General features: G+C 42.4%; 2 protein-coding genes across 3 annotated transcripts; one reads left to right on the plus strand and one right to left on the minus strand.

Moving 5' to 3' along the window:
* Nucleotides 1-7557: 7557 nt before the first annotated feature.
* On the minus strand, nucleotides 7558-12957 carry eme1 (essential meiotic structure-specific endonuclease 1). Of its 2 annotated transcripts, XM_018688393.1 has the most exons (10): nucleotides 12813-12957; nucleotides 12563-12615; nucleotides 11590-12369; nucleotides 11239-11366; nucleotides 10585-10674; nucleotides 9965-10086; nucleotides 9377-9515; nucleotides 8662-8777; nucleotides 8379-8568; nucleotides 7558-7861 (listed from the first exon to the last, which is right to left on the minus strand). In XM_018688393.1, exons 3-10 carry the CDS (start codon nucleotides 12341-12343, stop codon nucleotides 7685-7687), a joined length of 1716 nt encoding a protein of 571 aa, XP_018543909.1. In that variant the 5' UTR covers nucleotides 12344-12369; nucleotides 12563-12615; nucleotides 12813-12957; the 3' UTR covers nucleotides 7558-7684. The 2 variants fall into 2 exon arrangements, with proteins under 2 accessions (XP_018543909.1, XP_018543911.1); XM_018688395.1 differs by lacking the exon at nucleotides 12563-12615.
* A 364-nt stretch (nucleotides 12958-13321) lies between these two features.
* On the plus strand, nucleotides 13322-15365 carry LOC108891283 (39S ribosomal protein L27, mitochondrial). Its single transcript, XM_018688396.2, has 4 exons — nucleotides 13322-13421; nucleotides 13766-13894; nucleotides 14549-14616; nucleotides 14697-15365. The coding sequence occupies exons 1-4, from the start codon at nucleotides 13382-13384 to the stop codon at nucleotides 14901-14903; spliced, it is 444 nt and encodes a 147-aa protein (XP_018543912.1). The 5' UTR covers nucleotides 13322-13381; the 3' UTR covers nucleotides 14904-15365.
* The last annotated feature ends 244 nt before the right edge of the window (nucleotides 15366-15609 follow it).

The raw sequence follows: 15609 nt of genomic DNA on the forward strand, positions 1-15609 counted from the left end.
CCATGCATCTCAAGGACTGTGGGGAGCAGGCCACTTCATGTCCAAGGAGTTGTGGTGGCTGATTTGAATAGAGCTCTGTGAGCGGCACTCTGCTGAAGGCGAGCCAGGGATTGACACATGCCAATCAGTGTGACAGCTGTAAAATGACGGGGGAGTGTATCCGTCCTCAGCTGTAAAATTCACACATCTTTGTGTTTATTTCTGTTCATGTGCGTGTGCCTGCCTGTGTGCGATTAGGAAACTGTGCTTCTTGTGTTTCTGTGAACTCCCTGGGAGTGTTTTCAACTCCTGTATCAAAGGCTATTCCCAATTTGTTTCTCTGGATCAAGCAACCGGGACGGCAGCTGAGTGGAATGTTAATAAAAAAGAGCGCCCTGCAGGAGCGCCCCAGCCGCTGTCGTTACCGGTGTGGAGTGAATACTGAGTGTTGGTGCTGAGGCTGCAGACAGCAGAGGGATGAGGGGGTTGTCCGGTTTGTTTCGACTCGCCTCTTTCGGGGATGTGCCCGTGCCCCTGAGAGAAGCTGTGTTTGTGTATTTTTGATGAGCTAAAAAGTTCTGTTTCTCCATCAGGGACTCACACTGAGATTTCTGAAGCTGTGTGGAATAAACAAGCGCCTGAGTACCTGACAGCATGCTGATGAACAACGAGGAGACGACCACTCTGATTTGTGAGATAGGAGATCAATGAAAATTTGATGGGTGTAGTTTGTAGCTCCCAGTCTCTGAGGCAGGACGGCTTCGGTTGCTAACAGATCTGCCTTTTCAAGGGCAGATTTAAGATTCCCCTGCTGCTGTTAAGATTATGATTTAAGGAGTATAAGCTGATCTCTGATAAGTGCCTGAGGGCAACTTCCAGCACATCTTTCCAGAAGAGCTGGTCCTATTGTCTTAAAAGCTAACGGTGTTAGTGCTCTGGTCATGACGGAGAAGAGAAGGAAAACTTCTCATGTTGATGAGAGGAGGTGATCCACATGTTTCCTTTTAGTTTACATTTCACAACCCACAGTTAGCATTAGCATGCTACATACATACATATATATATATATATATATATATATATATATATATGTACATGTTTTTGCTACTCTATTATCTGACATATACACTCTGTATAGTAGGTAGGGTTGATTGTCTTGGATTTCTTGTTCTTTTCTTCTGTACGCTCATGAGGTAGGGTGCACACAGCACAGCACTGGGATAAACACAGTTTATTATGGTCAAGTTGAAATACTTTTAACCGACAGTGATTGTAATTTGAACATTTGTTTAAGCCTCCAAAAGAGAATCATCAGGATGATGACAGGGATTGTCAGACATGTCTGTAGAATTAGTGATTAATAATGTTCTTCGAACATTTTGGCAACAGTTTGAGGAAGGTTGTGTTCAAATATTTCCCTGCCCCCATACACAAAAACCCTAAGGACCATAAAGATATTTTCTGCTTTCCCTGTTTGGTGTTGACCTCATCCCCATCCAGCACCTTTTAGATGAACCGGCGCACAAACCATGAGCCAGGTTTTGTTGCCTAACATCAGTGTTGAACATCACTAAGTCTCTTGAGGCTGAATGGAGGAAATCCCTGCAGCCAGGTTCCAGAATCTGGTGGAAAGTCTGAAACCAGAGGAGTCAGAAACACAAACCATTGTTTTTTTATGGGTTTGCAGGAAACCCTTGAGAAATGGAAGGAATAGTGAATGTTAGCGTAGCAGCAGAACAACTCTCACCTTCTAGCGTTAGTCAACATATATACATACCTTTTTCCTCAGGTTTAACTGTGGTACATTTACACATTCACAAAGCAGCCACACAAACAGATTGATCTCTTGTGCATGTACACACTGAGACGGCACAATCCCCTTGATAGTCTGACATTATATCACACTTCATGACCATACATTTTTAATGGGGCCGACAGCAGAATTGAAGAACCTGTTTCACCTTAATCCATACTGATACATCCTCTTTATCCCTCTCTGCAACCTCTAAACACGAATGAGCTTCTTCTCGAGTCTCTCCACAGCTGAAACCGAGGCGAGCCTGAAGATATTAGACATTCTACGTAGAAATAAAACACTATCTGACACGCCCTGTATAGGAAATCCTCCCAAACTCATCTGAGCTGTTTATCCAAATCTTCAGCAGTTTTGTATGTGCATATTTATCTTCCCCTGTCCTGTGGTTTACAGGATACATTTTGTGCCTGTCTGATAATTTATCCAGCCTCAGAAATCTTGACACATGCTGATGTTTTTCTATCTCGCCCATCTGACTCTGCACCGAACCAGTGGGTTCTGTATGTGGCACAAGTCTGCCCCCTGGTGACTGAATGCTATCACACACATTTCCCATATGCCTGAGCATGATTATGACTAGATTACTTTACACTTTGATCTAATTAGTGACTATGTTTATATGCTGCGCAGCATTCATTCACGCAGAGTGCTTTACATTGGACGTGTGTCAAGAGACAACGGGAAGTAACGTAGTCTCAGTACATGATTCATACAGAGCACAATAACACATAATTAGGCCTGTTATGTTTGAATGTGAAACTGTTTTACACATTACAGATTCTGCTGATTACACATCTTGAGGAGTTTACCCTGAATAAAGAGGCTGAGGTACTGACAGAGAGAGGAGACCGCCTCTGGGGACCTAAAGGCATCGTTTACCATGTGGAGATCAGTTTGTGCTGATTGTAGGAATTGATATCTGTATGTCTACAACACTAAAGCACAATATAGGATGAAATGATGTAAGGAGAACACTAAACTTGCATATCGAGGTCCCATCTCATAGAGTGATTATTGTACTTTATATATTGGTTGTAAGGTGCACTTTCTTAAAGAAATTAGTGTTTCTACTTTCTAATTATTAACTAAAGCTGTTTTCAGATACAGTATGTCTTATATCACATAACTGGCTTCATGCATCTGTTCAAATAGTGGGTTTTTGTCATTCAGACTAGTGCTGGATTCAGCCTGTCTGGCTTGAGGATATAAAAAAATCATCTGGGCATGTTGTCTGCATGCACTATCATATCCAACTTTCTTCTCTTCTTAAGTATCTGTTTGTATGCCACGGCCTAGGAGCAAGGCTGGATTACCCATGGTGCAAAGCAGGCCACTGCCCAGGGTCCCTAAAAGCCCCCGGTTTGCTCTGTATAATTTATGTCGACGTAATTTCATTAATCAGTAATTAGTTTTAATTTGCTCCACTGAAGTACAAAATGAGCTATGATGGGTTCTCCATCCTCCAAAGCCAAAACCTAGTTGGCTGAATTGTTTTAGTTTTGTCTAATTACTTAGAAAACCTGTGGCAAGGTAGAATTAGTCCACCATTAGAGTAAGTGTGCACATGTTGAGTGTATTTAAAAAGTGCCCAGGTTAACGTTTTCAAACTTGTTGAGTTTACTGTGAAAGAAACGACTTCTATGTTCTGGTCAAATGTTGGAGGACACGTTTCCATCTGGAGTGCAGATACTAAAGAAGAAGAATCTGTTTGTAATGACTTTATTCAGACATGACAGGATGTTTATGGAGAGGGCCACAGAGCAAGCACTCCACTGGGCAGTCAGTGATGGAGGTAGAGACGGAGAGTCCTCTCTGCTCTCTGCAGTAGTGATGGATTTTAAAACTTCTTGTGATGTTTATGCCTTAATTAATGACCACTGAGAGAACATGAGACGCTCACTGCTGCTTCTCTCAGTGAAGCCCCTGATGAACGTCCCCTAATAAAGAAATGTCATCACTTCACATAATTAGAGTGAATTGTGCTGACTGTTTTATAATGTGCACAGGCATACAATGACTTTAATTCCTCTAAGCCCTCGTGCTGTATGTAAAGCAGTTTTGCTGAATTATTCATCCATGCAGGCGACATGAATGAAATTTGAAAATTGCACTTTCCCCAACACTGCAAGGGGGAATTTATTTTCTTCATATATAAGAACATTTAGACACATTTCAGTGGCGTCAGTGGGCACTCTGCGTCCTCCTATGATTTAATCCAGCCCAGCTCAGAGATGCATGCACACAGTGGTATCAGTGTTGGGTGAGTGTAAACAGTCTATAATTCATCATTGGTGTGTTAAATTTCTCTTTACAAGCTTATTTTGTCAGTGGAATGAAATGACAGTGCAGCACTCTGCCCTGTGTAAGGTTCAGATGACACCTTCTAAAAAGCTCTAAGTGCACTGTTATCACCAAGTGTGTGGCTGCTGTACATAAATGCCACTTGTTGTCATCAAACAGAATCTTCAAGCAGATATCTGCCTGTGTTAGATAAACAGACAGTGACAGGATGCTCTGAAGCACTGCTCTTCATATTTCTCCATTCCATAATGAAACCATCTTTCCTTCTGAGGTGAGGTCAAACAGAGCGAGGGGCCAGAGGGAAAAAACTTTGCCATAGATGAGACACTTACAGGCGCCGCCTTCTTTCACCCTGCACAGCCCTTTCTCTGTTTTTGCTCCATCCCACTGGCATCCTTGAAGTCTCCTCCACCTCAAAGCAAACCAGAAGTGAAGGGATGGAGAGGCCTGTCCCGGGCTAGAGCGAAGCTGTGTATCTTTCACTGTAATTGTCAAGTTGTGTGACCTGAAGTCAGGGTATCTGAAGATAAAAGTGCTGCTCCTCCTGCATGACTACAAGGACTAAAAGCTACTGAATCATGTAATGTAACAATAGCTTAGGGGCAACAGCCATCCACAGCCAATGTTAGAGTGCACAGTCCTCAGTGGTAGTGGTTCTGAAAGCAAGGTTATGCAACTATTTTACCTTAAAGTACCTTTAAAAAAACAGCCTCACAATCATTTTGATAGCACACTGACTAATGATAGAAAGCATGGAGCCTCCCACTCCCAACATCTCCAACAACCAGCGAGGAAACCTTGAAAATATTAAGAATTGTAGATGGAGTTTGGCGTGTTTGTTTCAGCGACAGCACAGGGATGAGGAGCTACACAGTCAGAGCTGTGGTCATCGAGCGAATGATAGGCTTTGTTTTCTGTTCATGAACCATTAATGTTAAAGCAACAGTGTGTTAAGGCCAAAGCCAGTTCATTTCATCTGTTTGACTATTAAACTATAATTCTCCGTACTTAAAAACTAACTGTGACATGAGTCAGCACAACCTTCATTTGATTCCATGCTTTTATTTTGTTAATCTTTTGTATATCTGCCTTTATTTTTGATGACAGTCAGTGAGATGATTGTTTGCAGCTGTTCTTTGCTGGAGGGGTTTTGTTGCTCCAGCTTTTGCTTTAAATTGCTCCAAAGGTTTTGTATTGGATGCACGTCGGGGGACACTCAGCCAGGTCACAGTTTTCACTTTATCCTTCTTGAAAAACTCGTCTGATTTCCGCCGTGTGCTTCTGGAGACTGGGAGTCATCTTTTCATTCAGTATACGGGAACACAAACCTGTATTCATAGTGCCATCTGTAAATGGCATCTCTCCTGCACCTTGTGCACTCATGCAGCTTCATATCAACACAATCCCACCTCTGAGATTCTGGGTCAGCACTATGCACTTACTGTGCTAGTCCTAACCAGGTCCACATCAAACATGCTGGACCCCATCTGATCCAAACACATCAGTTTCATCTGACCAAAGAATGACTTTGCTGCCAACAGCCATCAGGTTTCTTTTCATGTTCCTTAGCTAAATGTATTTACACCGTTTTTTCTTCTTGGACACCGAGCATAAAGGCTGATCTCACCCAGCGTCCTTCACTCTCTCTGATCAGGCACTGAGACACACATTTCCACAGATAATCTTTGTGTCAAGTGTGAAGCACCTGCAAACATGGCCACTGCACTTTCTGCTATTTTTGTCTACAGTGTTTTTTCACTGCAAACTGATTGTTATGTCTCCTGTACATTTTACATTACATTGTTAAATGTAATGTCTCCTTTACCTTTTCTATTTGTAGTTATTGTTGTTGCCATGTGTAACAAAGTTCGTCACGTCATCATTTTGTGTGAAATTCTGTTATAATAAGCAGGTGAATTCTTGAGTTCATGTGCTCAGTGACCTTGACCTTTGAACTTCTAATCCTTGAGTCCGAGTGAACGTTTGTGCCAAATTCGAAGGGATTCCCTTGAGGTGGAGATATATCATGTTCACAAGAACGGTACAAATGGACGTACATATGGCTGGAAGGACGACAACCTTAAAACATAATGCCTGCAGTCACCGCTCTCAGCGGTGCAGAGGCATAAAAACTCCACTGTACATTCTGCACTGTATTTTTCAGTACGAGTCGGTCTGAAACCTTATCTCTGGATCATTTTCACACTTATTTCAGTCCTCTCCTCCCTGTGAACCTCCTGTCACCATGGACTGTTGCACCTCTCTGTGTCTCTCTGCATGCAGGACCTGGAGTGAGGCATGTTGCTCATCTCTTAAGCCCATTTAACAGCTCGTTACCCATTCGTCTTTCTCCCTCTTTCCCTCTGTTCCAGGCACTCATCACTTCTTGGTCAGGTTCCATTTTTGCTAATGCGGTGGAAATGAGCCGTGGGCATTGCAAAGTGAAGTGGAGCAGATTTGTGGCGGCATTTTACAACTGCACACCATGAAAACACAAACAGGGCCGGGCGTAACAGGGCTCGACACACACACAGTGGCGATGAAGACACGGGAGAGCCCAATGACACAGAAAGCTCAGAGGCCAGCCGTGTGTAATTCAATTGGACAGCAGTTAAAACAGGAGGGCTGAGGTGCTACTCTGCACGTTCTGTAAAAAGCTTAATTAAACCAGATTAGAGCCACAGAGAGGTTATTCCAGAATTTAGCATTTTTACAAGTGTGAGACTCAAAATCAGCTAAAATGCTTAAAGATTCAACTTCAAACCCTCATTATTGAACATACAGCTTTTTAAAAATCATTACTCAAAGGGAAAGTCCTGTGTTATATATTTTGTATTGACAGTCCCCATTCTCATGATGCTATGCTAACAATGAATCATGCCACCTTAGTCATAGAGATTCAGCAAATCATGTATAATGGAGCTGGCAGCATCAGCTTCTTTAAAGCTTCACAAATAAACATCAAACATTACAAACATTTGGCTCCAAGAAAACAGAAATTTGACCTCTGAATTTGCCACTTTAGCCAACTGCTTAAGGATCTAAAGAAACAACTATCCTGTTGAGTAGCTCCACAGAAGTGTGTGTCAATTAAAGTCTACAGGACTAGAGTTGTCTTGAATCCCACAAACCAACCTCTTAACTTTCTACCACTTCTCTGAGATGTCCACAGGCTAAATCAAGAGCAGATGACAAACTCACACATGTAAACAGGTTTAGCTAGCTAGTCCTGGGAGTAGACCCCTGTGCTATTAGCAACAATAGCTAATCCACAGGGACACTTAGTAATGAGACTCAGAGAGGTGTAAACTTAAGAACATATATGCTTTCCCCAGTATACATTGTTTTGCCAGGATCTCTCTAACAGATGGCGAATGCAGAGTTTGAATATATGTGGGATTCCCTTTAATAACTGCAGATAATTCTTAGAACTGATTAGTTAACAATAACCTCCAAAAAGGTGATTTTCATAAAACTTTAATATATACACGACATTAAAAAAACTGCACAGAATTAAATTCACTGCTGTGAACACAAACAGCTGGGAACAAGATGAGAAACAATCAATAGGTGTGAAAAGTTCAAAGGTCAGACGGTGGAGTCCAGCGTCTGCTCAGGATCGCAGGAGTTCATCATGAGGAAGAGGCGTTTGGAAAGCTCCGGGCCGACCCGCCGAGTCGTGGAGGTCACGCCTTCTCCTCTGCGGATCAGAAGGTCAGACAGCAGGGAGATCTTCTCACGGTCAGTCCTGCACAGTCTGTACGCCTGGCAGACAGACAGGGAAATATTCAGGGTTCAGAAAAAGACAAAAGCTGCACTTTTCTAATATATTTGAAGACGTGTTTCAGCTTGATGTGGTGCCTCAATCTTTACACCTCCATAAATGAGTCATTTGTCCTGTAGGCTGCACTTAACCTGACACCCTGATTTCAAAGAGAACCAGGCAATAAATATATGTTACCTGTAAAGTGTAGCTGTAGTAGCTGTTTCTTGGCTCAATTATTATAGAAAAAATATCTCATCAGAAAACACAAGAAATGTAAAAAGGGAAGAAAAGTGGGTCAGGAACAAATGATCAAAGTGAAACAGAAGGTTGTGAAGGATCAAAACACATTGTGTCTTATTTTTAATGTTGACCTGTTTTTTTGCAGCTCCCCTTTTCTCTTCATAACACCACATCAACTTATTCTATGACGAGAAGTATTTGGTGTAGTACTGATGAGAAAGAAATAAGTCACAGCATGAACACTAACGTGTTTTAATGTGTCAACAGCGACGGTACCTTCTCCAGCAGCTGTGGTGATGGGTAAGCTGCCAGAATAGCAGAGGCCATGTCTGGACTGACTCTGTTCAACTGTTGGATCTGTCTCTTCCAGACCTGCAGCAGGCCCTTACCAGCTTTATCCACCCGCTGCCCCCCCGCCCACTCACTCTCCAGGTGGAAGGAGAAGCCCGTCCTCTCCCTCTCTCTCCTGAAAACACACACAGGAACATAAGACATCACTGTTTGATCTGACAGAGAGTGTTTGACTGAGCTGTAGAGAGGAAGAGGTAAGCTCACTTACTTGAAAGGAGCCTCTGCAATTGCTTTGGTTGTCATGGTGATGTGATCTGAGAAGTCCTTCCAAGTTGACACGAAGCGAACTGAGACGCCGGTGTGAAGCTGGAGATGCACCACTGCCTGATGGGATATTGGATGACGGAAATATGGGAATCACTATCAAACAATTCATTTCATTTTTTAAAGTTACTTGAATTATTTGACAAATCTGTGTATCATCAGTTTAAGATGTTTGGATTTGGTTTCCAGATCTGAAACAAACAGGTGCAGGTAGTTTTTGGTCATCATGGTTTTCTCCCCGTACAAATTATTCCAATAATAAATGAATAGAGTATGATATATTAGACATTTTAATGGATTATCTGCTGTGATTAAATGGTTGTTAAAGGAGAAAACACAAATAAATAACTTTCATTTTTAAAAAAAGAAAACCCCCTTTAAGACTTAACTCACAGACTTCACAGGATTTTTACCTCTTTAAAACTCCATATACTGTAATATATTAAATCCATATATGTTTATATTCAGAAATTATCTGTTGATTTTGTCCTTAAATCCCATGAAAAACAAAACATGACATCATTAGTAATGAGAAAATGACTGGAATTTAAAGGGATTCAGTATCATAGTGAATAATTTAACAAAGTCAGTTTAATAGTTTCTTTAAATATAGAAAAATATAAAACTATCTCATTTAATTCCTCTGCCAGCTAACCCACCTCCTCCACTTCAACTCGTGACACCTCAGGTAGAGCTTCAGCTCCACCGTTCCTCCCTCTCCTCCTCGCTTTTCCACCTCCTCGCTCCTCATTCGCGACTGCCTCTCGAAACCTCTTCTGGCTTTGTGACTTCTGGGATCTGAGGACAAAAAGTTACCAGTCTTTTTGGTATTAACACTCTGGCCGTCCTCTCTGGTCTCACACGGTGGCTGGGCTGCTCTCTTTGCTCCATTTCCCTTCCTCACACATATTTTTCACACACTTTCCAGCTGAGTTCCGCCAGACTCTGCTGACAGCGATACGTGACATGTTTCCCGACACTGGGGCAGCAGCAGATACACTCAGGTTAGCTGACAAGGTTTCTGAGAGCCATTCCATGTTGTTTTTTAACATTTCATCGAGTGCTATACTTCACACTGTTGTACTCATTCATACTGTGAGCCACTTGTCTCCTCTGCCTTCTCCACCCAGTAAATCAGTCTACCCTCAGGACCCTCACTGGATACAGGAAGTCAAACCAGCTACCTCTGGATCAGCCTCTCATCTGACTAAATGAAGCACTCGCTGAATAAAAATGTCCGGCAGTACCTGAAGTATTTCTCCATGTCGACGACCACCAGGCTGAGGATCTTTCCAGGGTGACGCCTCTGCTGCTGCTGCACCCACGACGTCAGAGTGGGACCAGAGTCTGACCTGCCGGGCCTCTCCTCCTGTGTTCGATGGGAGCGAGATTACAATGACAGGTATCTATATAGAAACTCACTGTCAACAACACATTTCAAGTGTTCATATGTCTGCTGGTCCCCTGCTTTCCATCAAGGATGCTGATCGGATCTATTATAATGTACTGGCACTGAAACTAGACGAAGTTGTCCTCTGCCTATAAAAAATGCAGAGCAGGTCAGTACATACATACGTACAGTACAAAGAGTCATTCGTCCTCCCTGTTTTGGCTCTGTAACAGTTTTATTTTCCCACTTGATTTGATGGATACATACAATTGTTTTTTCTCTGGGAAATTATTAGAAAATTATTTGGAAACGACAGACCCTCCCTCCACCTGCTCTGTTCTTACTACAATGAACTAGGATCATTAAAGTTTTATCTGGTCAGTCTGTTGATGTTGAAGTAACAGAGGGACAACGAGCAGCAGCAGCAGCAGCAGCAGCAGCAGCAGCAGCAGCAGCAGCAGCAGTCGCTCCACCGACCTGAATATAGCTGTGGATCAGAGTGATGAAGTCATCGACTGTCATCTGCATCACAACATGGGCCTCTGGTACACACACTCCATCATCTGGCTGAGATACACAGGGAGAAGATTTATGATCGATGTGCACGTGCTAATTTATTACTAAATCAGCACATAAATCTGCTTCTCATTTATTTAAGGCAGTTACAGCAAGGTATCAACTTTGACAGGTATTTATTACTTATTACTTAAACTGAACTGGTGCAGCTTTATCCAGTGAGTTAAATTATATATGAACGCTCAGATGAGTCTGAAAGACCAACTCATTAAGTTCATTAAGTCATTATATATCTCTACTTATGGTCAATAAAAATAGCGAAGGTAATTTTCAATATTGAGGCATTTCATTCTTTGACATTAATGGCCACAGCTCTGTGTGCCTCTGGAGCCTCTCTCTGTCAAAAGCTCTTGGTAAATGAACAAGGCGAACATTAATAACCCCTTCAACAACAGTTCTGTGGTTGTTTTAAGCTATTCCTCCACCAACACATGGAAATATGGGTCTGGCGTCACACACTCCTGGACAAGCACTGCTGCTGGAGAGAATCATCAGGGAAACACTGGTGTGTGTGTGTGTGTGTGTGTGTGTGTGTGTGTGTGTGTGTGTTATCACCTGTGCACAGGGAGCCCTCCTCATCCAGCTGACACTGCGAGGGAGGGGTTGTTTCTCTATGGCACAACTGCAACCCAGCGCCTGCACCGACGCCAGCAGAGTCCCACCTCCCTCCAGCTGTAAGAGAGCTGCAAACACAAACACAGTCAGCAGAATAATGTCCACAATAAACCCATTAAACAGCTTAAATAACGCCTTCACAGCATTAACACAATAAGAACGGTGGCTTTATTTGCAGTCTAAAATTATCCCCATTAAATCTACAGATACCAACAGGACACGACTGAGTCTGAAGGGATTAGTTATCCACTTGTGCACAGTGCCAAGTATTATTTAATGTCTTCTCATTACCTGGGTCCACAGCCACCACCATGTGCCTGATACACTCCTCAGGCCTCAGGGCCTTGGCAGCCTCTGCCAGAGCTTTCCTCTCTGCTTTCTCTCTCTCTTGTTGCAGCCTGAGTACTTCCTTGTCCCTCTGCTGTCTCTCCCTGGCCTGCCTTCTCCTCAGAGCCTCCTCCCTGGAGGCCTGGATCTCCTCCACCGCCCTCTTGGCAGGTTTCCTCTTGGCAGGAGAGGTGTCAGCGCTCCCCACAGTGGAGAAAGGCTTCGGAGGCAGCCGTCGCTGAGGGAGAGCCGCTGCCTCCTCTGGCCCATCAGAGGTCCCCTGGCTCACTGTTTTCACCTGACAGAAGCTGCGTGGGGGCTCCGACTCTGGAAACCTGTTCTGGCGGGAGAGCTGTAAGGGGGCCAGATCGGATGGCGAATACTGCTCAGCATCTTTCCCATTAGTGACAGCAGAGGAGGCACTAATCACATTGTCTCGTCTCTGTTTGAGTCTCTGTGCCAGAGGGACATAAGGTGCATCGTCATCAGAATCACTGCTGATCATCATTACATCAGTCGTTCTCTTATATCCGCCTGCATTATCCTTCACTGAGGAGGCGATGGCTGCGTCTTCTTCTTCTGAATCATCCAGGTCAACCAAGTCAGGCTTCTCTGCTTGGCTCTTTGAGGTTTGGCTGAGGTGTCGACCGTGACTGAGGAAATCGAACACAGGCAACTCCTCGTCTAGGTCACTGCTGGGGTCACTGTAGCTGCCCATGCTCTCTCATGTCCAAGCAGAGGTCACTGTATATGAGATATGAGACAGTAATTATCACAGGATCATTAAGCAGCAAGCCCCAAAACTCCCTTTCCTTCTGACAGACGTTTCTAACAAACCAAAACATGAAACAATAATCAGAACTTATTGATGAAAGTGTGGTTAATATAATTGGTGCACGCTGTGTTCAGCGTAAGAAGATAAATGAGGAGTAATTACCGAAGTCGCCTGGTATAACCTGCAGCTCGGTGACGTGGAAATCTAACTTCTACCTGCCGATAAGAAGTAAATTACTTTTTAAATTGGGTTCGGCACAGCAATAACGTTACCTTAAAAAGAAGTGGATGGGACACATAGTGTACAGACAACCAAACTATTAACGAGCACTGAGCAGCGAGCGTTAAAGACAAAGAGACAGAGCAGACGTTAGAGCAGCAGTGTTAATACACTGCGGTTCGCACTCACTTACTTTAAAATCTTGCGCACATAGGTTTAGTTAAGTTTATTCAAGAAGTGGGACATTTAAAGTAAGTATTAACTACTTTAACTAGCGTCCAGTTCTAACTGACAAACAACGCATTTGATTTCCCCGGGTTGCAAAATGATGTTGCATTCATGTTTATCGGAAGTTTCCAAATATCAGTCGGATAGAAGATGTGATATGTGACAGTTTTATTTTTAAAAGAAATAAATGAAATAAATAGTAATCGTTAACTGCAGCGTGACATTTTATATGTCATAATCAGAAAGTTGTTTTAGGTGAATACATCATCCTGGTCCACCTATAAAGCTCAAGACATTTAAAATATCGCTCATAGCATTTTATTGTCGTTGTTTGAATTAAGCTGACATAAATGTCACTTCCGATTACATTCAGTTTTAATGTTATAGATGGTGAACCGTATTCTCAATGTGTTGGTACGGTTTCGTATCTTTCCTGGGGATTTTTTAAAACATTTATTTTGAACGTAGGGGTACGTGAACGTTTCCGGATGTGACGTTACTACTTTGGCCATCGATTGTGACGTATAGTTCAAGATGGCAGCGCTGGCGTCCTTGATGCTGAAGCCCCGAGCAGGTATGAAATAGATATATTAGTGTTTTATACGTTCTTCTTTATCCTAGGATTACTCGTGAGAACACGAGACATCAGTGTATTATTTCCCAGCAGCCTCTGCGAATATATGTTGTAATCAAGTGATGATTTACCATCTAACTCCGCTAGCAGCGCTAGCTTCTCAGTTAGACCTGAATGTCAGACATGTGATGCAAACTGCCGACACATTTCGAATGATATTGCAGTGTGTTTTTAAAATACAGTAAAAGTATCAATTAAATAGCAGGACCTTGTTGAACTGTGATGTGAGTGACTGGAACATGTCAGGGCTGATGCGGGATGTTTGTGTGACTTGCTGGTTTCAGGTCTGTTGGTGCCGGGTCAGTCCTTTCTGCTGGACTCTGTGAGGTTTGCCTCAAAGAAGGCTGGTAGTAGCTGTAAGAACATCGGAGGAAATAGCCCTGGTCGGAGATATGGCTTCAAGAAACAGGATGGTAATTCCTATTTTCTTCAAAGTATTGCCCAGTTATCTGTAGTCTCTGACGGCTTCTCCATATCTCCAACTTTGAACCAGTTCTGGATACTGTCACAATATTAACATAGGAGCAGCTGCATCGTGTAAACTCACAGTAAACACATCTGTGTGTATGTTAAGAGTTGTGTTCCATTTGTGGGTTGGAAGAGTGAAATCTACTCAATCCCCTGAAAAGTTCATTTTATTATACAAACTTCATAGTATTTTTTGTTTAACTTTTTGTCAGTTCAGTTAGTGAAAATAAAGAAAAAACTTGCAGATTTCCTCATTAATAATTAAATATTATAATATTTTCTGATAGCATCCTGGTAGCACTCTATGCAATGTAAACAAGACTGGGAATGTTCTTGATTGATTAATTTAGATATAGATTTTTAATTCTATGTTGACTTCAATGGAAACTAATGAAATTACAAAATCATGAGTAATATTAAGTACAACATATTAATTTAACTGTGTAAAACAATGTTAAAACCTAAAAGAGAATCTCTGCAATGCTCCTGGAAGTGAAGGGACTGATGTGTGATATTCATCAGATGATGTCTGAATATGTCATGATAATAAACGCAGGAACGTAGCTGACCTCTAATATCTCTTTCCATCTGTTTCTAAGGAAACTTTGTCCATGCTGGTAACATCCTTGCAACACAGAAGGTGATGAGGTATCACCCAGGAGCACATGTAAGTATCAAACGTGTTACCCTGATGTTATAACAGATTTTAAATGTTCACTTTGACATCTTGCATCTCCTGTCCTGCAGGTGGGGGTGGGAACCAACAAAACTCTCTTTGCTCTGGAGGACGGCCAAGTCAGGTTCACCAAGGAGGTCTACATCCCAAAACCACGCAGCTGGAGGTACACACGGCTCATCTCTAACCTGCCAAAGGGGGCTGTGCTCTACAAGACCTTCATCAACGTCGTGCCACTGAAACAGGAAGGCAAGTTTAAACTGGTGGACATGGTCTAAAACTGACTGGACTGGACTGGAATGTCAGTGAGGATCCAAGAGGATTTATTTTGGTGGACTGGCATCTCATGCACCGTGGAGGACTTTGGCAGCTTGGACCTCTATCTTTGACCGATAGTAGATAATGCCCACTGTAATACTGAATGAAAACTGCAGACTCCATCTTTGGCTGCCAACGATTCATCTGCCACACAAGACATTAGCAGTGAACAGTGTGGTGATTCCTGTATAATCACATAATTCCTATATAACACATGATATTGGTGAAATCTTATTTAAAACCAGTCATCACTTAGATGACACTTACTCTACTTCACCCAGGACATACCACTGTAAAAAACTTTGCCATATTTGCCAAACTACAGTGAACTGTATTTACCACAGTGGAGTGTTTATCAGTCATTAGATTCTGGATTGATTCAGTTTGCTTTATTGGATAATAAAGTTTTTTTCTTTGTGTAACTGTTTCCTGTTAATGACTTGAGTTGTGTGTCAAGTGTATTATTGTGATATATTGATCAGCAATGGAAGAAGTGCTAAGAAAAAACAATGCAAAAAAATGCAACAATGATTAAAAAGTGCTCAGTTATAAGTAAAATCCTACATTCAAATCTTACTTAAGTACAGATGTGTGTGTGTCTCTTCTACAATGGTGGCCTGTGAGGAAAATGCTTTTTGGGCCGCACGGGAATTTTTCTTTGCAGTA

Source organism: Lates calcarifer, linkage group LG23 (genome assembly GCF_001640805.2).
Source record: "Lates calcarifer isolate ASB-BC8 linkage group LG23, TLL_Latcal_v3, whole genome shotgun sequence".
NCBI classification, from domain to species: domain Eukaryota; kingdom Metazoa; phylum Chordata; class Actinopteri; family Centropomidae; genus Lates; species Lates calcarifer.